Raw genomic sequence first — 23,829 nt, forward strand, 5'->3', positions numbered from 1 at the left:
ATTTTTCTAACCACAATGACACGTTGCTTGTACCCTAGAACAGGACGAGAACACAAAAAAAAAATTATATCAGTGCCAGAGAACAAATTTTTATCGCCAAGGAACTAAGGACATCGAAAGACATACCAACCACACTGGCCATGTCCCCCTTTGAACTCCTACGTTGCACGATTGCTGGCATTCGTGCTATCTGAAAAATCGTTAAGCCACAGCGTATCGCTTATCGCGTAACATATTCTCAGCTGCCCCATTTCGATAGCGAAGCATTTAGACGCAATCGAGCAACGCAGAGCAAATACTGCCGGCAACAATGCGTAAAAGCATGACAATTTATTTTTCTGACTCGACCCAACTCTTACAGCAGCGTCAGCATGAGCGTGAATTATCTGAATTTTGAATGCCGTACATTGTGATCTGTATGAGTGCAACTATGGAATGAAGATGACTTTAGCATATATTTGTGGTAAGGTTTCAAGTTAGGTCAAGACGCAGAAGTTTGGAGTCTGACGGAAGCCCGTATGGTTGGGTTGATACGTGGTGACGTTGAAAACCCGAGGCACTGAGCCGACTAAAGCAAAAAGCACACACACACACACACACACACACCACACACACACACATACACACGCACGCACACACACGCACGCGCGCGCGAGCGCACACACACACACACACACACACACGCGCGCGCACGCACACACACACACACACACACACGCGCACACACACACGCACGCGCGAGCGCACACACACACGCGCGAGCACACACACACGCGCGCGCACGAGCACACACACACACGCGCGCACGAGCACACACACACACGCGCGCACACACACACGCACACGCACGCGCGCGCACACAAACACACGTGCGCGCGTGCACACACACACGCACGCGCGCGCGAGCACACGCGCACACACACACACACACACACACACACGCACACACACACACACACACACACACACACACGCGCGCGCGCGAGCACACACACGCGCGCACGAGCACACACGCGCGCGCGCACACACACACGCACGCGCGAGCACACACACACACACGCGCGCGCGAGCACACACACACGTACGCACGCACACACACAAACACGTACGCACGCACACACACGGCGTGGTCGGTATCAAGAGCGACTCGAGATGAAGGCGTCGTGACAGTCATTTTCCTCTAGCGCGAGCACGTGCCTTCCCCCAGTCGATTGCGTGTCCCCTGAAACGTGCTCAGCCAAAGCACTGGATTTAGCGATTTATTTTTTCACGTCATAAACGTCCTTTTGTGTGTGTGTGTGTATTAAATGTTTACTTCGGTCGGCTCAGTGCCTCGGGTTTGCTACATTCAGCTACACACGGAAGGATGCTGTGATTTCCTTTAAGACACTTAAAACTACACTTAAAACTCACTCTTAACGCCATTTCATTGTCTTTCGGGTACTTAAAGCTTTATTCACTTCGGTAGCGCAAAACAATTAAAGACAAGAGAAGACACGTAGACAGGACGGGCGCTAGACATCAACTGACTTTACTGCAAGGAAACACACAAGAACCCGTTGCACAGGCGCGACGCGCTACATCACTCTACGGGGGCTTTTTTTTATGTGTCTAATTTTCTTTGCGCTACCGAAATGAACACCAGTGATCACAACCAACTAGCCCGCATTACCGCCTTAAACCCTCACTCGTCCACCTAAAACTACCGCAGCAGAGATTGAAGCATGGCGAAAAGTTTAATTAGCCGATACGTTGCGTATAGACGCCACGAAATATCATGTACCGGTGAAAAGCACATGACAAACAGCCCAGACTGCCATTGACAGGAGCGAGTTACTGCGCACGCAGAGCTCGTCTGGGCAAAGCTGATCTGGGGTACTTTGTTTATGCCGCCTACAGTATTTCACACCGTGATTGCAGCCTTCATCGAGTGTGTTGAAGGTACCAAGACGGCGACAGCAAGAAGGGTTAAACTTCTGTCCTTCATCTCTTCTCACATAAACGTGTATGATAACGAATGATCTTAGTGGGATGTTTGATAATATACGCCCAAACACTCATCTTGTAATGTCAAACGCAGAGCAAATACTGCCAATAACAATGCATTACATAAAAGTGTGACACGATTTATTTAAGACATAAAAGTATGGCACGATTACATAAAAGTATGACACGACCCATCTCGTACAGTAGCGTAAGCATGAGCATGAATTCAGGTAAACACGCGACATAAGTGCATATACACACGCAAATAACGTACTGAAGAGAGAATATTGCTTACCTGCAAATCGCATTTACTACTGTCTTCGGGCAACGTAACAACGGATGCAACCCGCTCGACAATTGCCAGTCTCAGGCAAGCGAAGAATCAGGAATGCAGCTCGTCGCAACGGCCGCGCAGCCCACTGAACGTGCCCGTTGCAATGCCTCGTGGCTGATTTGCGGCGGATCTCGCACGTTAATGACTGGCTTGCGTGCTGTATCACTAGTTACACGCCACTCACGTACACAACACGATTAGACCACGCACGTCAACAAAGCGCGGAGCGTAAAACCTGGTTAAATCGATGAAACAAAGAGCAGCACTGCACAAACGCGACTTCTTTCAACAACCGCACGAACCGCCTCGCATTTGAATGCTCTTCCCGGCATACACCTCAAGCTGTGCAAAGCCTAGGAGAGATGACGCCGTCCCTGGTTCGATAAAGTTGAAGCGGCGCCTCGAGGACGCCACATTTGTTACTCACCGCGAGCTCATACATCTCTCTACGCGGCCTCTCGACTGGAGCGGCCGTCCCACGCTGTTTTGTGAACTCAGCGGCATCTTTTTCTCCCGTGTTGGCGAATTCATGACGGTTAAGCGTGTTTGGTGTTATGTTGTCCCGTGACGTTTGCTGCACTTTACGATCCGTTAATTATAACGCGAAAAAAAAAAGAAACAAACTAGACAACACGACAGCGAAATTCAAATAAATTGTATTGCGAGTCTCGGAAAAATATTTTTCTCGCGCCACGGGATGGTTCTTCGATCGCATCGTCAGTTTAATTTGGTCGGTTGTCGTGTGCTCACAGTACTTTATCTTGTCGCCATATGCGAAGCTTCCCGGAGGCAAATTAATTACTTCTGCGGCTTAAAAGCAAAATAGATAGAAGAGCTACTTAATAGGTTGTTTAGCACAAACATTTGACCAACATACGATAGTTTTTCGTTCTTGTGCTTCTGCCGATGTCTGTGCAGATTATGTCACTTCATAAATTACGGGTTTTGGAAGTGGGCTCACCTTATTGAACTCGAGTTTTAGTTCATACCCCACCATCGCTTGCCTCAGTATGCCGCAATGTAAAATCGCTGCTTCTGTGATTTGCTTTTCTGCTGTCAAGACCCGTTCTGTGTGTTGTTGTGCCAGAGCACCTGACCGAATGGGGAAGCGAATAAACACCTGCACTTCGTTGGAAGTCCACGGCATCGCGGTCAGCGTTTGCCCTGCGACCAAGAAAAGGTCCAACTCCTGCCACCTGGAAGCAGGGATCAACCCCTGCATGCTTTGTCTGCAATCCCGGAAAACGGCGTCTTCGCCCAGCCGGTCCCGTCAACCGACCAGTCGTTCTTCCAAGCTACTCAGCTACGGAAAGCAGCATTCCTGAGGACGATGGAAAGGCTGCTCCACAGCTGGGACCAAAGAACCTCCCGGTCCACAGCTGGGACTAAAGAACCTCCCGGTCCACAGCTGGGACCAAAGAACCTCCCGGTCCACTCCTGGGACCAAGGAGCCTCCCGGTCCACACCTGGGACCAAAGAGCCACCCTGTCAACAATTGACTGGTCCCCTATTTAAGACCGGCCTGGTCCGTTGTTAGAGAGAGGCCCCAGCCGACTTGGTCGTGCTGGCAGGCTCTGTCCTGCTATAACCTGCTATAACCTGCTATTACCTGCTATTACTTGCTATACCTGCTATAAACGTTGTTACGTTTTCATAAACGTTTGGCCTCTTTGCTCTGCTCCTCAGCGATAAGTCGGATCATCGGCTACATCGGCTCGCCAGCCTCCCGGCTTTTTATCGACACGCAACCCCCATTCATAACAGTGTATATCATCCGCTGTTCAATTGATCGGACAGCCTTGAACAAGACAGATCGCGATGTGACACATTGATCAATAAACTTCCACTCCATAGTGTAGGTCCCCTGACGGATGAGTCATTGCGCTTTTATAAGTTACAATCTAAAGGTTACAATGCTCATCGCGGTGCTTTAGCTTTTAACTTGGCACGCTGCTGTCGATGTAACCTTTATGAGAGAGGGAAATGGAGAAAACACAAAGATAAAATTGCTGTAACAGCCACGTAACTTATAAATTATAAGTTACATGTCTTTTTATGCTGTCGTAAACGTTACCGTGATTAGAGTGTAGGAAAGAAGCGCGGGAATTGTTTTTCGAAATGAAGGGTCTGCGCGGCTCGCAGCGCTGTAATATTCGGAAAACGTGATCGCCGCGGTCTACTGTACGGATTAGCGAGCTTGTTTGGCGGGTGTAAAAAAAAGTCGCAGCCTGTTTACGGGCCCTTTAAGGAAATGTCTAGAAATTGTATTCCTTATTCTGAGGCACCTCTTTAGTAAAGCTCAGCCCACCTCCATTTAATTCAAATTTTTCGCTCACGGAAGTTACCACCTTTTTAAAGTCCTCACCACTACAAAAGATGAAGTAATCGTCCACATAACGAAAAACCTTAATAACCGAATTACCTAAGGCTCCTTCCATAAGATTGTCAATCTTGCTAAGGTATCAATCACTAAGTACCGGAGCAACCTTAGAACCAATACATACCCCTGATTTCTGCACATAAACGCCTTCCTTCCAACCTACAAGCGTGGACTTTAAATACATGGAAAGGATTTCTAGAAATGCCCCGGTAGAAACACCACATTTGTCGGTGAAAACCGTCTGGTGCGCTTGTTCGTTATTAACACAATTTAACAAGTCCTCATGCGGCAAAGAGTAATAAACGTGTTCTATATCCATACTAAAAGCTTTACAACAGCCGGGGTTCTCCTCTGAGAGGAACTGAACTAGCGCCTGAGAATTACGCATACGAAAAGGGTCTGAAAAACTCAAAGAGGTTAAGCAGTTCTGCAAATAACTAGATACAGCGACTTGCCAGGTGCCTTGCTCTGAAACCATTGCTCGAAATGGGATCTCGTTCTTATGTGTTCTGGCTGAAAAAAAAAAAACAATTCTAAAGTAAGTGATTTAGCCTTCTTGACATTACAAGCTAATCTCTCAAGATTATGTCTTAACAAAAGGTCGACAGCACATTGCCTAACTACCGATGGCTTAGGTTTTACCGTCCTAAAATTCTTTTCTATGGCTGTTAATGCTTTTTCTGAGAACAAACTGTCCGGCATAATTACAAAATACCGTTCCTTATCTGAATTTACTGGCCTGAGTTATCTTCCACGTAGGCCGCCACGCGTGCCGGATTAATAGATTCGCCTGTTGCATGGGCATGCGCAGATAAGTTTTCGTGCATTCTTTCTTTTCAGGCGTTGTGCGTCTCTTCAGTTGTTAGTCAGCGTTTGTGGTGTCCTGACTTCTTTCTGGTGGCCGTGTTTGCACGCCCTCTCTTGTTAGAATGAATACCTACCAACTAGCTCAGCTCTCTGTTATTCTAAGATTGGTGTCGAGAAGTCGCTCACATGTCAGGGTTGTCTTGGCGACGCAGACGCTTGGCCTCCGCTTCTCGAGCTCGAAGTTCTGCGTCATTTTGGCGTCGTGGACGCCTGTGATCGACTTCCCGCGCTCGTAGTTGGGGATTCCATATCACGGCGACGACGCTTCATTTCAGCTTCCCTGGCTCTCATCAAGGCATCTTCATGGCATTGTTGGCGTTTGACCTCCGCTTCCCTGGCCTGACCCCGTCGCGCCCGCGTGCGTGTGTCTGTGTGCGCGTGCGTGTGTGTGTAACAGCACACATTAATAGGCATGCACTTAGTGGTTGAAGTGCGCACTAGGGGCCGGATTTCGCTATCGCGTTCAACTTTTAAAGGCGAATCTTAAGGATCCCCCAATTTTTGTGCGCAATGATATGTTCACCCCGTGACTGTGTGTGTCGGCGATGGACGTGGATCACCTCGTACGTCAGGGGCGACAGCGTCCAGGTAACGGACGAGCCCCGGGGACAATGATGTTTAGTCACTGACAGGCAAGGGGCCTTCATACGTCGATTTCGAACTTGTATTGAGGCGAAAAGTGAACCAGGGCTCTTCATTCTCGAGCGCACCGTATGAAAGAGCGCCGCGAAGTCTCACACCGTCATTTTTGCTGCTGCTGTCCCGAACGGCAACATGAACCGTCTCAACAGGTAGTCTGTTTCGGTGCTGCTGCAGGGACTGATGCCATATGAAATCATCGACATCAGTGCGAACCCGCGTCATGGCGATTGATGCTTGGCACTCTGAACGTACTGCCAGGACTTGAAGTCTCCCTTCTTTGCAGGGAAGGCCCGCATAATGCGATGTATGTATATATATATATATATATATATATAGTTCAGTGGGCCAGTTCTTCTCGAGTAATGGGTATAATACAACGGAGGCGTTGTCAACAGTGATATATTTATTTCCCAACAGTTTCGTGAGGGGGCCTCCCGAAACTGTTGGGAAATAAATATTTATATCACTGTTGACAACGCCTCCGTTGTATTATACCCATTACCTATATATATATATATATATATATATATATATATATATACTTACGCTTGAGGGAGACCGTCAAGGTTGAAATGGGCTGTTTATTACGTCGTGGAGGTGAGCTCAGGAGCGGCCGCCTAGTTGGTGATCTTCCCCTCGTCCTCTTCTCTCTTTCTAACCTGGAGCGGCAAGCACGTTCACTGTGGTCTTCGTTGTCCTCGTCCATATGCACAACATTCCTCTCCTCTCAGACGAAGGCCGCCGGACGAGTCAGTCGATTTGTCTCGGCGTCAATAATTTCAGGCGGGCGACATGGACAACTTCGGTCCTGGCAGATCTTCGACCACTCGCCGTGAGGCGAGTAGGTGACCTCTGTGAGTCTATTGACTATAACAAGTAGTCCATCGCAAGTGGCCAAAAACTTTTGGCACAAGCCGCGTTTGCGTGTAGGAGTCGACAACCGCACTAAATCACCACGGCCATAGGTTACAGGTCGGTGGTGAATGTCGTAGCGTGCTTTCGCTCTGTCCTGCGATGCCAAGGTGCGTAACCGAGCTATGCGACTCGCCTCTTCGGCAGGGCAGAGGGTCTCGGCGACAGTGACGTTTTCGTGATCACTGAAAGGGGAGACTGTGTCGATTGTGTGCCGCGGCGAACGTGCGTACAGCAAGAAGAAAGGGCTATGACCTGTAGTCTCGTGCTTCGCGGTGTTGAATGCGTACGCAGTGAAAGGCAGTACGTCATCCCAGTTCTTGTGGTCGGATGAAACATACATAGACACCATGTTGACAATTGTCCGGTTGGTACGCTCCGTAAGCCCATTCGCTTGTGGATGGTAGGGGGTCGAGTGACGCAAGCGGGATTCACACAAACGAAGGAGCTCGTCCACGACATCCGCTGTGAATTGTTGTCCACGGTCACTGATGATCACGCGAGGTGGGCCATGCCGGAGGATGACGTGTTGTAGCGAGAACAATGAGACGTCACTGGCGGTTGCGGTCTCGCAGTAGCGTGTGAGGTAGTCGACGCAAACAATTATCCATCGGTTGCCGTGTGCTGATTTTCGAAAGCGGCCCAGGAATTGTCAATGCCCACTTGCTGGAAAGGTGCGCTTGGAGTTGGCATCGGCTGCAAAAGACCAGCTGGAGCTGTAGATGACGCTTGTGGCAGGTGGCACTGCATGCAGCTGACCACATACATCTCAACAGACTTTTGAATACAAGGTCAATAGAAGCGTTGCTTAGTCCGATGAAGCGTCCGCGCAGAACCTAAATGTCCAGACGTAGGGTCGTCGTGCATAGCAGTCATAATCGACGTTCGAAGGCTCTCTGGCACCACCAGCAGAAAACGTGCGCCACTGCTGGAAAGGTTCTTCTTGTATAGCAGTCCATCACGCACACAGAAATGGCGTGGTGTAGTAGGGGTGGATGCAGTGGCGAAGAGCGGCGCTAGTTTGGCGTCGTTTCGCTGTTCTAGTTTGAAACTGTGGAAGTCTGGAAAATTAGCCGATTGAGAAGCTACAAAGTGGTCAAGGTCATCGGCGTCACAGTCCGTTGTGCTAAGTGGCATGCGTGAAAGGCAGTCCGCATCGGCATGTCGTCGACCGCTCTTATAAGAGACGGTAAAGCTGCATTCTTGCACCCGAAGTGCCCAGCGCGCGCAAGGCGGCCACAAGGATCACGAAGATTGACAAGCCAACAGAAAGAGTGGTGGTCAGTGACTACTGTGAATGGCCGCCCATACAGGTAACAACGAAACCGCTGAATTGCAAATATTACTGCCAGGTATTCTTGTTCCGTACGCGGTGTAATTCTGTTCGGGTCTGCTTAGTGAGCGACTTGCGTATGCGATGACGTGTTCTCGCTCACGGTAACGTTGGACTAGGACGGCACCAATGCCTATACCGCTGGCATCCGTATGAAGTTCTCTCGGAGCAGAAGGATTGAAGTGCTGAAGGACAGCTGTCTTGACGTCAGCTGGAACTTCAATTGCCGAAACGAAGAATCGCACTCCGGAAACCACTCAAAGGGAATGTCCTTTCGTAACAGGCATGTCAGCGGATACGCGACGTCGGCAAATTTTCTGTATTGTTATGATCGGACTTCACGGCTTGGCGCCGCTGGATCGTCCGAATGGTCTGCCGGCATCGGCCCTGCATTCTTCGACCTCAAGGTTCCCCGAAACGCAGCAGATGCGGCGACAACACTGCACTTGTGTCCTGAATCCTTCAAGGCTGCCAGTTCCCTCTTCAATCGGCTTGGACACGCTTGGCTGACTTTGACGCCTTTATAGCCTGAAGATGAACTATTTGCAGTCCAGGCTGCTCGGAGGAGGCAGTCACTTGTGCACTGCTTTGTTCGGCCTTCTGCGAGATGCACTGGACAATTAGCCGAGCACCGGACATTCCTCATCGGGCACCTTTCCCATACTATGCTGTGTCTGCGACTTCGTGACCCGGCCGGCAGCTGGCCGTCACCTGCACCGGCGACGCATCGAGGCAAGGAAAGACTTGCAACTGTCAACACACCTGACATCACGGCCAGTTTTCAGGTATATTCGCCGCAGTGATCCGCTGTGTGTATGGTTCCTTTGTGGCATGGTGACCTGACTAGGAGCTGGCCGTCCGCTGCGCCGACGGCGTTATCGAGGCAAGGAACGACTGTACCTGACAGCACACCTGAGAACGCAGCCGTATGGTCCGTCGTCCAGGTGCACCACCTCTCTTTTTCCGGGAGTGCGAAGGAGGCGGTGCTTATTGTTCCTTTGGTGGGCGGAGATGAACACAACGTGTTTGATTGGACTGTCTTGAACTTGATTGTTTCCTCCAGCAGGGAATCGTGGGAAGGCCCAGGCTTTATCGAGACGCTCCAAGCATGCTACGAAAGGCGTCCATAAGCTACCACGAGGCTTCGACAAGCCACGTCGAGGCTACTTCGATGCGACGCAGCGTCGCTAGACGACGCTACGACACACTATCAAATCGTCATGTAAAATCAACGTTCCTGTTATCAGCTCCGGCTCCTGATCTCGACTTAGGCCAGGCCGCTCCTCGGTCCTATGGGCAGACCCCCAATCACATCAGTATAAAGTGGCGGAAGTACGAGCAAAACCCCAGAAAACTACGGAGCTCTTTGACAGAGCACTGAACGCCTCGACGGCTGCTGTCTTCTGGGGATCAGGGCGGATGCCATCCTTATCAACGAGGTGCCCAAGCACGAGGGTTTGCCGGTCTCCGAAGTGGCATATCTTCGAGTTTAAAACTAGGCCAGCGTTCCGAATGCAGTTCAAAACAATATCCAGACGCTAGTTGTGCTCGCTGAATGCTCGGGCAAAGATGACGACCTCGTCGAGGTAGCACATGCAGATGTTCCACATCAAGCCGCGCAGAACGGTGTCCATGAATCTCTCGAACGTTGTCGGAGCGTTGCACAGTCCAAATGGCATCACATTAAATTCAAAGTGCCCATCAAGGGTTACAAAGGCACTCTTTTCCTTGCCCTCAGGATGCATCGGAATGTGCCAGTAGCCGGGTCGTAAGTCTACGGAGGAAAAATAAGAGGCCGAATGTAAGCAGTCTATTGCGTCATCAATAAGTGGCAATGCGTATACGTCCTTTTTAGTTACAGCATTCATTCGGCGATAGTCAAAGCAAACTCTCCAAGATCCATCTTTCTTTTTAACGAGAATCACTGGTGCTGCCCACGGACTGGCTGACTCTTGTATCACTCCGTTTTTCATCATTTCTTGCACTTGATCGTTGATAATCTGGAGCTCTGGTTGGGAAACACGATATGGCTGTTGCCGAATCGGACTTGCCAAGCCAGTGTTGATGGTATGGCGTGTTCCAGACGCAGGGGCCGTTTTGTCGTTCTGCGCAAGGTCGAATACGGAAACGTGCTTCGAAAGCACACCCATTAAAGCTGGGCGCTCACTTGTGCTAAGTGACTTACTTATCAATGACATAAGTGCCGTGTACGAACTGTGAAAACCAGGTTCTTCCGGCGCGTCTGTAAGTTCGTCCACCGATAAGGACGCGTGTCCTCTGCTGACCAAGGCTAATTTCAAACCGTCCGGTAGTATCACGTGCTCTGAAGAGCAGTTTGCAGTCCATAGGCCAGTGCGTCCGCCACTGATGGACACCACACAATGGGGAACCAACGCGTTCTTCGCACAGTTAATGTGCATCGGTTCTACGCTTGCATCGAAGCTGTCGGAACAGGCGCCACGACAGAAAACGGGCACACGTACGGTAGATGACGCAGGTATGAGAGTGTCCCCACAGACACACAATGTAGTTTCGTCGTCATTCAGAGGGGTTTCCACGAGTCCTGACGGCATCCGACCACTCACAAATACTTTTCCTGTGCGGCAGTCTACAGTGGCACCACACTCCCGCAGAAAGTCCATGCCCAGAATGACGTCGTGAGTCGATCGAGGAATAACCGCAAACTCTGTGATGGTAATATGGACTCCCAATGCACATTACCGCTGCGCACACCAATAGGACTCAACGGCTCTCCACTTACACCACAAAGCTTCGAAGTGTCGTGCCACTTAAAAACAACTTTTCGCCCTTACACGTCTTTAAAGGAAGCATTCATCACAGAAATTGTCGCCCCTGTGTGCTCGAGAACCATCACAGGCACGTCGTAAAAAAAACAAAAACAAAAAAACATGCACTTTGTTTTTAAGCATCCACACAGGAGGTATTTCTGTCGGTAGCACATCTCCAGCGACCTCACCCCCATCGGCCGCGCGAGCTAGTTTTCCGGTGGCGAAGGGGTTGCTTTGCGACGCAGCGGTGAGGCAGAACGATGGCCGCGCGGTCGCGGCGGAGGCGTCAAACTCCTGCCAGATGCCGTGGACTGGTTGCGGAAGCTACTTGACCAATAATTATCGCCAGGTGGTATGTGTGCTGGCCGCGGGACACCGTGAGGCCGTGCGGAGGGTCGTGAAAATTCTGATGGTTTGTCATACCGAGGAGCCACACGACGGTTGTAAAACCGCGAAATATGACCCGGAACACCGCAGGAGTAGCACCCTGGCAGAGGTCGCAACCTAGGTTGCTCTTCAATGAATCGAGCGCCATCATTTTCTTCGGTATATCGACTAGACTCGTCGGGTATGTCATAACGATACGTCGGGCGTCGAGGGGGCATCGGTCATATCGCGAAGCTGGAAATCGTGTTGCCGTCCTTGACTGTGTGGCTGGGCTGTATTCCACAGTCTCTGCGCTCATCGTCGGTTGCCACGAGGTCGAAGGGGGCGCCGTAATAGCCTCACTTGGCGTGTACAACTCATGGTGGTTAGCTGTTGAACGCGACACTTCTTGGCGGGAACGTTCCTCGCGGACAATCTGTCGAATGGTCGAAGTGAGGTCGAGGCAAGGACTCCTGTCCACACTGGCAGCAGTCGTAACGTTTGCCAGACGACCAAACTTTGGCGTAATCGGACACATCTTGAGCGTTGAAAAGATCTGCAATGCCGAATCACGTCGGACACCGAACTGAGGTTTTCTTTTCCAATTAGAAAATTGTACACGTCCTCAGCGACTCCTTTTAGCAAATGGCAGACTTTGTCTTCTTCCGACATACTAGCGCAGACCACCTTGCACAGCCTTAACACTACTTCGATATATGTGGTGCACGTCTCACCTGGCAGCTGCGCCCGTTGCGACAGTGTTTGCTCAGCGCGCTTCTTATTAGCGACTGAGTCCCCGAAACACGACTTGAGGTCCCACGTTGTAAGCGCGTCTTCGTGGTTCCCGTACTAGACGAGTGCGGTTTCAGTCGGGGAGAACACCACGTTGGTTAGTTGAGCGGCTGAATCCCACCCGTTGGACTTGCTCACACGCTTGTACTTGGTGAGCCAAGCGTCGACATCTTCTCCCGCTTTTCCTCCGAAGGGTGGTGGGACTCGATAGTATTTTGCAGGGGGCCGCAAGGTACGTGCTGTCCTGGGAGCGTCTCCTTCTTCGGACATGTCGAAGGAAGTCGCGGCATATGGTGTGGGAGACCGGCAAGTCGACGGCTTCGACGAAGTTGCAGCAGTGATGGTTCCGTCGTTGTCAAAGCGTACCCAGCACCTCCACCACTCTGTTACGCTAAAAGGAGGCCGTCAAGGTTGAAAGGGGCTGTTTATTACGTCGTGAGGGTGAGCTCAGGAGCGGCCGACTAGTTCGCGATTTTCACCTCGTCCTCTTCTCTCTTTCTAACCCGGGGCGGCGAGCACATTCAATGTGGTCTTCGTTGTCCTCGTCCATATGCTCAACAATACACACACACACACACACACACACACACACACACACACACACACACACACACACACACACACACACACACACACACACACACACACACACACACACACACACACACACACACACACACACACACACACACACACACACACACACACACACACACATATATATATATATATATATACATATATAGAAAGGGAGAGAGTACTATTCTCACAGGCCACAAATGTGTTTGGGATGACCACGGTGTAGTGAAGCCAACTGTCTCTAGCTAGAACCGAAGAAATGCTTAGAAGGTTATGTGAATAAATCTACTATTCTAGGCATATTTTCGGCATTTACTCAATATGCCGATGAAATCAAGCACTAGGAAAAATGGCATTTTGGATACGATTAAAAAAATAACTCGGGATGTGAAGGATTAAAGATATGTGAGCTGAAAGCAGATAACTCTAGCTGCAACGCAGAACATACATTAGTTGTCTCACTGTATTGAGAACCTCAGGCACGACAACGCTTTATTTCTTTCTCACCTACTCGCATAAAAAAGTGAGCGAAATGCACGTGTCTTTGGCATTATACCAGACTCGCAATGCACAACTGAAGGAATGAAAATTGTCTGGTAACCTACTAAGAACAAGGTGAACCTTCACCGATCCACGATGACGCAGTTCCACGCTCAGGTGCCTCGTGAAACAGTATGCTGTATCAATGAGATTATTCGAACAGGGTATTGACCTCTGGTGTCTCGGGGAATTGCATTCAGTTCTTCGACGATATGTGTTTTTTTCTGTTTTGTGACGCCACGTCAACCGAATAATCGCGATTAAATTTTTATTCGGAAAATTGCGGGGCTGTTGCACAAATCACTACTGGTAAAATAAATAAGCTTGAGCGCTTATCAAATGGGTGCTGCAGAGCTACAGTTGACCTGCTGAGGGGGGGGGGGGGGGCTGCCCTCGATCACATTGCCTGCACGACCCCCACTTCAGATCAAGGATGTGCCCCCTCCCTCCCCCGAAAAAAATTTCTGCCTACGCCTCTGGCGGGATGGCATAAAACAGGTCTTCAATGTCTAAGCTGAACCCTTGGCACCCTCCTGGGTTCTCATGCTCTAAATATCGTACTAAGGCCGCCGACGTGGACACCAAAAACGGATCTTCTAGTTTCAGTTTTGCGAGGTGCTCCTCAAGGTAGCCCGCGACAACGCTTTGCCATGTATCCCTTTCGGAAACCATTAAACGAAAAGGCATGCCTACTTTATTAGTTTTCACTGAGAAGGACAGTTGTAGAGACAAACCGGCACTGTTTTTAACAGAGGTGCGCAACTTACAAAGGTTCAAGTCCTCCAACAGCGCCAGGGCACGGTTCTTTACTTTGCTGCACTTCGATGGGGCGGGAATAAAGTTCTTTTCCAAGTGGATAGAACCGTTTCGAAATAGATAGAACTATCTAAAGTGGATAGAACCGTTTCTAGGGGTTTGGGTAGTACTGGTTCTCGTATTTTCCGCTTTGTGGACGACTACCTGATCTTTGCAGCTGAAGGCGGGCTTGAAGAGCATTCGCATTCGAGAGGAGTGACGTCGTAGCCATGGCAGACACACTGGCGCCGTCGCGCGCGCAGCTATTCGCCTTCTCTGTGCAGTCGCCGTCTGACACTGCGCTGGAGCCGCTTGATACCGCCTCTGACTGGCGTTTGCGGTTGGGTAACGCCATGGAGGAGAGCGCAAATGCTGCTCGACGGCGCAGAAGAGCCGAGAAGCTTATCTCATCGGATCCCGAAGTAGTTGCCTGGCAATTAGCGGTTCAGCGTACGAAGAATGAACGGAAGAAGGCTAATAATCCCAGGCAATCTGGAACGCTAAGAATAATCAGCTGAACCTTTGCTAACGCTACGTATATCCTGGCATAGCCGAGGCAAGCGACTGCAAATTTTTTCTTTTGGTATGCGGGTATAAAGAATTCCGACATAGAACATTGCTTCCAACATCGGCATAGGCGTGAATATGACCTATATATTCAGTATGAGCATCTAACGAGGGCAATTACTTTATTGCAGTGCATATAGCACTTACGAGCTAATCTCTGAATTTAAGTTGCACTTTCTGCAATTGCCGCCATGGGGGAAGAGATGCGCATGGAGGCCCGTATTCATGTGTAAGCAGTGAGTTTTGGCATTCTCAGTATATCTTCAGGATTCCGTGCGGTGGTACTGGTACTATCCTGAATTGCTCAGCATAGAGGATGGTTAGCGTTGAGCTGCCTAATGAAAAGGTTTTGTGAACCTTGGGGGATGTAAAGTCGGTTGACGGGACTCATTTGCCAAAGTGCTGCTCGTGTTACCCCACGGCATATACGATGGCTTCTGGCCGACAATCTTCTGATTGTTCCTTCTAAATTACGGGATATCCCGTGTAGACCAGGGGCAGAGTAAGTTACAGCGCAGCTGTCTAGTGCTGGGATCTGCACGCCTTGAATATAACTCAGAAGTACGGCGTGCATTTTGAGACTTGCCATTTGGTTCTTTTGATGTTAAAATGGAACATGGGTGACTGTAGAATAATCAAATATGTATAGTTCCACGCTAACTACGATTAATTACTGAAACTCGACCGAACAGCGTATTAGTTCACTTTCTTTCATAAAATGTAAAATCGAGTGCCTTGCAATTATCCCGTGGCAATTTGACACATTCGCAGCCAGTCTATCGCAATTCGTGCCTGCGGGGATATGTAACCAACCTCATCAAAATATAATGCCGGCGAAAACCTTTTGTTGAGGCCGGAGTGTTATTGCTTCATTATCGCAGGGTCTGCTCCACCACGGTGCCTGTGAAGACGAGTGTCGCAGCTGCTCTGCTCTTCGCCGTCCACCCTGTTCACACCGAAGCGGTAAGTGCACGCCCACGTACAGTGACACCAGGGGCGTAGCCAGAAATGTATTCGGGGGGGGGGGGGGGGTGTTCCATCATACTTTATGTATGTTCGTGCGTGCGTTTCTATGTGTGCCTGTATATATATATAAGCAAAATTGAAAATATCCCCCCCCCCTCTTGACTACGCCCATGGGCGTCCGGAGGGGGGTGCAAGGGGGGGCAGCTGCCCCCCCTTGGAATTTTGGTTAATAATTTTCTATGCAGTAGCAGTAATCTACACAGCTTGATTAGCACACTCCAGTCCCGCATATCCGCGTGAAACATTCAAGATTACCAGCCAACTTTGCACATTACATACTGCTATGGACGAATATTGCCGGTCATGTCACGGCAATGAAACAAAAGCTACCTATGCTGTATGCCCCCCTCCCACTCCCCCACCCTCGGCTCATGCACCCCCCTGGAAAAAGTTCTGCGGACGCCCTTGACTACGCCCCTGAGTTGTTGGGCAGACCATCTTGTCCGATATACATTCAACTTGGATACCTGCACATCTGCCTAATGGAACCAGTGTGGTACGATGAATGATGCAAGCACACACGTAATAAATGGTACACGCAATTTTGATTCACTTATTATCTTTAGCTTAGCCTTTTAACGACTACAAAAAAGAAAAAGACTCAATAATAATAATAATAATAATAATAATAATAATAATAATAATAATAATATCTGGGGTTTAACGTCCCAAAACCACGATATGATTATGAGAGACGCCGTAGTGGAGGGCTCCGGAAATTTAGACCACCTGGGGTTCTTTAACGTGCACCTAAAGCTAAGTACACGGGCCTCAAACATTTTCGCCTCCATCGAAAATGCAGCCACCGCGGCCGGGATTCGATCCCGCGACCTTCGGGTCAGCAGTCGAGCGCCATAACCACTAGACCACCGTGGCGGGGCAGAAAAAGACTCAGAGCGTCGGAAAACGCTCACGTGAAGTATATACGTATAGCTAGTCAAATCTGGTTATACTTAAAGGGCTTTCGTAATGTATTCGCTCTGCCGGCAGTGTCGCTCATAATTTGGACAAACAGCCCAAAAATGTCCCAGTTTGTAATGTGAAAATTATTTTAAAGAATTATTAGTGCTCATGCATAAATTTTATATTTTCTTGTGCCTGTACAGAGACTACTTATTTATTCAAATATGCGCTGGCACGTTTTTTTACATACATTTTTATTAATTTACACCTGTTCACCAGTATATGTGAACACCCGCTACCTTCTGTTTGGTATGTTTTTGGGATGGTCAGGTGGGCTTTCACCCAGAACCGCACTATTAGTTTTCTTTTGTGAGAAATGAACTCATCCTGCACAATGGCAAAACACGGTTGTCCTGGCGACGCTATTGAAGTCGACCAAAAGCGGCCCCAGGACCGATCTCCGAGGCACTTCTCAAGGCAGAGGTACACTTCTAGAGTAAGTGCCGCATTATACGACACGATAGATGAGCAAGCGACGAGGCTGTCGTCGCACAAATGTAGCAGTGGCTGGTCTTGTGGGATGTTCACGATGGTGAGAATGCAGAATTGCGGCAATGCGCAGGCGTCGCCCTGTCTTATTACAAAGGTATGAGTGGACGGCTCATACCTTTGTACTACGTGCCGTGTTCTCTCCGCGCAATTTGCGCTGAAGCTGTGGGCAGAACGAAGGTCGCTGCAGTGGCTGCGTTTCCTGAAGCCTTGTTGAGTTAGGCCAGGTCGGATGCCAGCCAAAGAAGTAACTTTACTTTTTGCAACATTCAAATTTATTGCAATCGCATCCACTCTTGTGGCGAAACTGCGCCTTTTTATATTTTGAACATTCCTCGCAGGTGACTGGTGTAGTTGGCCGAGCCGAGTCCCTCTCATCTGTTTTCTTCCTGCTCTCCTTCCTGGCCTACAGCAGAGCCATCGGTGACTCCAGGCGCACTGGTACGGGCTTCTGCGCTATTTCACTGTCCAGCCTGTAAAATTGATCCATGCCTTTGAACCAGAAAGCTAGCCGCGGTGGACGCCATGCATCAAACGCTTGCAAACGTGTTAGTAATAAAGGTGTGGAAAAAATGAAGCTCGGAAATAGATCAAGAGGCAGGCCTTTGCTGCGAGCTTCATTGCACGCTGCGTGGTCCTCAACATTTTCTCTAGTTGCTTTGTTATCCTCCATGTTTCAGCCCCATATGATAGAACAGCAGCAGTAATTTTCGCTTTCGTGACAGATTTCCTGACATTATTTTGTAGTGCCTGCTGAATGCGGTCCAGCAGAAAATACTGTCCCATTGTCGTGTCCTGTGTCGTCCCTTTGTGGTATAAACCACGCGATATGAAGTGCCAATTAGCCCACCAGACTGTTTTTTTTCTACTTGTTGAGTGAAACATGTGACAAAACATGAAAAAAGCTAGTGAAGGTCTAATAAAAATATCCTAAATTGCGCCAATATGTACACCAAGAAAGTGACGGGTGTTGGTTTTTCGAGCGACATGCTCTTTTTTACAGAACGAAGGAATGCCAATTGGCTGAGATGTATGAGGCGGCACGGCCGTGCTTGAACGCTAGCTGTCGGTGACAAGCAACTAGCTTTCATGCCCTTTCATCAGTACGGTCCTCGCCAAGGGATGATCGCACACAAATGGAGATAAAAATGCCAGCAAACCAACTTGCAACTGAGCAGCCACGCAATACTCGCTCTGACGCTGCATGTTCCTGCGATCGACAACTTCGATGATAAGGGTTTCCGCACCGGAGGGGAAGTCAGAAACTAAAAGCACACAAGACAAGAAGAGGCTTGCGACACACGAGCGCTGGCTTACCACAATATTTTATTTCGAAACAAGCAGCCATTTATCAGGGGCGGGGGCTTATGGGGCTTCAGCCCCCCCCCCCCCGAAAATTTTTGTGCTCTCATACACCACCGACCAGGGACGTCACACGGGGGGTGGGATTTATCGGGCTTATCTTGTATCTACTTATCTTTTGCAGACCCTCAAAATGTTAGCAAGAGCAAGTAGACAAAACATCAAGTGCTAACTTTTCGATTCCTCCACCAGGCTACATGCTTAAGTCTATGAACCATTTGAAGCAGCAACGAAGCTTTCAAGCGGCTTGGCTGGACAGGTACCAATGGCTTAGCTACTCAGCGCTTCAAGAGGGTTCGTTTTGTCGATTGTGTCCTTTTTACCAGAAGTGAGGTTGGCAAGGGCCAACATGCGCACACTGGGGCCATCGTACCCAAGCCATTTCAAAAGTGGAGGCAAGCCCTCGAAGTCTTCGGTGCACATGAAGCCACTAAATATCACACTGACGCTCTGCTGGCAGCCGATAAATTTCTTCAAACCTTCTCAGGATGTGTACCCAGTGCTGTTGATCAAGTGGACCATGGCAGGCAAATTCAAATAAAAGAGAACCGAAGGAAGTTACAGCCTATTGTTGAGACAGTTCTCTTTTGCGGGCAGCAAGGTCTGGCTCTCCGTGGCCATAGAGACAGTGGTCCCATGCATTCAAGCACAGCAGAGCGCTGCTTCGCATGTGAACGGATTGTGGCGACGCAGATCTAAAAAAAGCATTTGTAAAGGTACCCAAATAATGCCTCGTATTTAAGTCCAGATGTACAAAACGAGGTTATAGAAATCTCTGCAGCAATCATCAAGGAAAGCCCAGTCGCGAAAGTAAACGCTGCAGGCTGCTTCTCCGTACTTGCTGATGAAACGACGGATATTGCTGGTATCGAGCAGCTTACTGTTTGTGCAAGGTACCTTAATAAGGATACGAACGAAATCGAAGAAGTGTTCTTAGGCTTTGTGCCAATTCACAACCAAAGTGGCGGGGCCCTCGCCGACACCATCATAAGGTTCCTTATAGACATGGGAATTAACATGCAGCATCTCCGTGGTCAAGGCTACGATGGTGCAAGTTCGATGGCCGGCAAGACGAATGGTGTTCAAGCTGCTGTTCGTGAGAATTATCCTGCCGAATTCTACACTCACTGTGCCAGTCACTCCCTTAATCTAGTTCTGTGTGCGGCGTGCTCCATCATGGAGATCCGAAACAGTTTTGGGACACTAAAGGCGACGTCAGTCTTTTTTCGTAAATCTTCTCACCGCTCACAAGTTTTGCGAAAAATGATAAGTTTGAGCTGTCCTGAGTCTGCAAATCAGCGCCTTTTGGGGCTATGCGAAACGCGCGTGGTCGAGAAGCACGATGCAGTGCTTTCATTTGTGAGCCTCTTTGAGCCGTTGATCGCAGCACTAGAGGAGGTTATGTTTAACCAAAATGGCGAAAGTCCAGTACAGGCAAACAGTCTAATGTTGGCACTCTTGTCACCAGCGTTCCTTGTAAGCCTGCATGTGACGGAGCACATGTTGGCACTGACTTTGCCACTGTCAAAGAAGCTGCAGACTAGGAGTATCGACATGAGCGCTGCCATTGACGACATAGAAGCGGTACAGCAGAGAAATGAAAATGACCGCAACAACGCGAATGCTTCTTTCTCAAAAATATTTGCACAAGTGCAGGCATTAGCAGAAAAATTAAACGTGGAGATCACTAGCCGTCGAGCCGGTGTCCGGAAGCAAAACCTTGGGAGCAATGCATTGGAAAGCGCGGAAGAATATTTTCGGAGAAAGCTGTTCATTACGTTCATTGACCACGTAAAGCAACGGTTCGAAAAGCACAGGGCACTTCTAAAGGACTTTTCAGTAATTGTACCATACGCAATACCACCAGTGCAAGATGATCGGGAGAAAGGGGCAGAAAATCTGCTGACCGTTTCGGCGCATGACGTCGAAACGAGGGCTGCTTTGGGACAACTGCGACTATGGTGGACAATGTGGGCGAACAAAGCAGGAAATCAGCGCGCCGGTATTGGAACCGATGCCCTCTCTCATTGCGATAGCAGGTTCTATCCGAATGTGTACAAGCTACTCCAGATTCTAGTCGCCCTTCCAGTGACCACTGCCAGCGCAGAGAGAACGTTTTCAAGCATGAGGTTACTTAAGAACTACTTACGCTCCACTATGTCTGAGGAGCGCATGGTTGGCCTGGCAATTCTCTACGCCCACAGAAATGTCGACATCAGCGCGTCGGAAGTCATTGACCGCTTCAATAAGCTTCCTCACTGGGTCAACTTTGTCAATTGATACCGAGCAGGACAAAAATCAGCGCAAACGAAAGGAAAAGACACTGCTGTTCCAGAGTTCAGGTCAATGAGCCCGTAATTCTGACGCAATATAATTGTTGACTACCTTTTAAAGCCGTGAGGATTTTGTACCTTTTAGGAGTGAACACCGTGACATAATATAAACATACTAATACGGGCAGCAGGTGGACATTAAAGGGCCCCTCACCAGGTTTGACAATTTTGAGCTAACGAGCGCAATGCACACACTGGGCGTTGACGATCACGTCTGCCAAAATTTGCAACGCTACTCGCCGCGGACATAGGTAAAATTTCAATGTGAACGCTGCTTGCCCTTTCTCTCGCGGGCGCGCGCTTTAGAGAATGAGGAGATGACGTACATGAGAAAATGGCCCTACGTAGATGGTAGTGCTATGACGTCGCTCCTCTACGTAGACGACTGTGCTCTGACGTCGCCAACAGTAGCACGTGACACTGCGATAATTATTTGACACGACATGTGTAGTTTGTGTAATTTGTTGCTTGAATAGATTAATAAAACTTGAGAGAAATAATGACACACACAGAGGGAATGTGTGCGTCTTTTTCATTTTTTTTTCGTGAATTGCAGCGAGATGCGGGGCTAATGTGCCTACCTTTCCCATGCGTTCGTGTCCCCGCGGTTAGCGCATCGAGCAGACGCCAGCCCTGGAAACGAAAGTAATGTTCTGGTGCGTTCGAGCACTCATTATGCTCATTTATTCTACCGCGCCCACGTAAACGTTAATGCGCGACTGGCTTACGATACCGCCACTCTCGTGCCGATACAAATGTCTTGTACAGAAGCATTAGAACACTGTAATGGGCCGTCCTCTTGAGCGCCTTCTAGTGGGTCACCCTCTTCGCCTCTTCTCGGAGAGCACGCCCCTCGTGCTCTTGCTCGTGAGCCTGCGAATCTGCGCTCTGTCGTTACTGTCGTCGCTGCGCATTGTCGCCGTCGATCCCGCCGTCAATAAACGCCTTTACAAAGTGGTGGAGAGTGCTGTACCGTCCCCACAACTTCGGTCTCCATCTGATGCCCCTGGAGCTTCGATCCCGTACCGTGCCATCTACCATGCCGCAAGACGCCGCTCAGCAAACGCCGCCTCCTGCCCCGACCGCTTGTCCCGGTGTCCCCCGTATCCGCGACCCTCCTATCTTCACCGGCGCGGATGGCACCGACGTGGAGGACTGGCTCACGATTTACGAACGAGTGAGTGTCCCCAATAAATGGGACGAAGCCGGCAAGCTGAGCAACTTGGTTTTCTACCTCGCGGGTATGGCAGGCATGTGGTACAACAACCATGCATCCGATTTCCCGACGTGGTCCGCTTTCAAGACCGCCATTGTCGACGTGTTTGGCCGCCCTGCCGTTCGTAAGCTGCAGGCCGAACAGCGTTTGCGAGAACGAGCTCAGCAGGCCGGCGAAACCTTTACCAGCTACATTGAAGACGTCCTCGATTTGTGTAAGAAAGCCGACGCCACCATGTCGGAATCTGACAAGATGAGGCACATTATGAAAGGCATCGACGACGATGCCTTCACGATGCTGCTCGCCAAAAACCCCAGCACAGTGGCCGACGTCATCACGCTCTGCCAGAGTTACGAGGAGCTGCGCCGGCAGCGGTCGATGACCCGTCGCTCTCCATCCCGCGACGCCGAGCTCGCTGGCTTGTCGACCATATCCGACCACTCCGCCTTGCTCGCAGAGGTGATGTCATTCGTGCGCGAGGAAATCGCGCGCCAGTTCTCTCTGCTGGACTTTGCTCAACCTCAGTACGTTCACCAGCCGTCAACCACTCTTCTCCCTCCCCTCCGTCGAGCGATTGAGCAGGAAATCGCGGAGGTCATGCCTGAGTACCACCAGCACCATCCGGCTCCTGCACCACTGAGTTACGCCCAAGTTGTCGCAAGGACGTCCCCTGTAATACCTACGGCAGCCCCACACAGTTACGCCGAAGGCGCCGCTAGACATCAGTCCTTCGAAGCGGCTGTGCCGGCTACCTACGCCGACGTAATGCAGAGGCCACGACCGCAGCCCACGATGCAGTCGTATCAGTCGCTACCCCGTCAATCACGTCCTGCGCCATGGGCGGGCCTTGCTCCAGCAAACCGATGGCGCACACCTGACAACCGCCCCATATGCTTCGCATGCGGTTACGCCGGCCACGTGGCGCGTTATTGCAATCGCGTACAGCCGCCTCAAGTCGTGTCGCCCGCCACCAGCCAGTCAAACCGCACATTTTACGCCCCACCTACGCCTATGTCACCGACGTCACGCCAAGCTCCATCTACTCGGCGCTCTCCGTCTCCCCGACGTCGCTCACTGTCGCCGATGCGCCCACGTCCGGTCGCACGCGACCAGGAAAACTAGTCGTCGCAGTCCACGAGGCAAGGGCTGCGACGCTATCGAACTGCGAAAGCCCTCAGCAAAGCCCATCGAACGTGATAGACGTTTTTGTGGACGGTGTTCGCGCATCTGCCCTTATCGACACTGGAGCCGCCGTATCCGTTATGGACGCTAAACTAAGCCGCCTGCTACGAAAAGTGACGACGCCACTTTCCGGTCTTTCCCTCCGTACAGCCAGCGCCCAATGTATTCACCCGACGGCGGTATGCACAGCCCGTGTCATCATTCAGGACGCTCTGTACGCCGTCGAATTCATCATAATTTCCTCATGCTCTCACGACGTCATCCTGGGATGGGATTTTCTCTCCCGCCACGACGCCGTCATTCATTGCGCGCCAGCCGAAATAGAGCTTTCACCATTCTCAGATTTGACGCCGGCAGACAGTTCATCGGCTGCGAC

At 50.1% G+C, this 23,829-nt stretch overlaps 1 protein-coding gene across 1 annotated transcript in view; it reads left to right on the top strand.

Annotated features, from left to right (window-relative positions):
• Positions 1–23,829, top strand: part of LOC119382293 (protein O-mannosyl-transferase TMTC3-like) — a 368,314-nt gene that overhangs the window by 276,538 nt on the left and 67,947 nt on the right. Inside the window, exons 4-5 of the mRNA XM_037649996.2 lie at positions 15,735–15,845; positions 17,702–17,801. Of these exons, the coding sequence (XP_037505924.1) occupies positions 15,735–15,845; positions 17,702–17,801 (211 nt within the window). The remainder of the gene's footprint in view (positions 1–15,734; positions 15,846–17,701; positions 17,802–23,829) is intronic.

This window comes from Rhipicephalus sanguineus, chromosome 2, assembly GCF_013339695.2.
Source record: "Rhipicephalus sanguineus isolate Rsan-2018 chromosome 2, BIME_Rsan_1.4, whole genome shotgun sequence".
Lineage (NCBI taxonomy): Eukaryota > Metazoa > Arthropoda > Arachnida > Ixodida > Ixodidae > Rhipicephalus > Rhipicephalus sanguineus.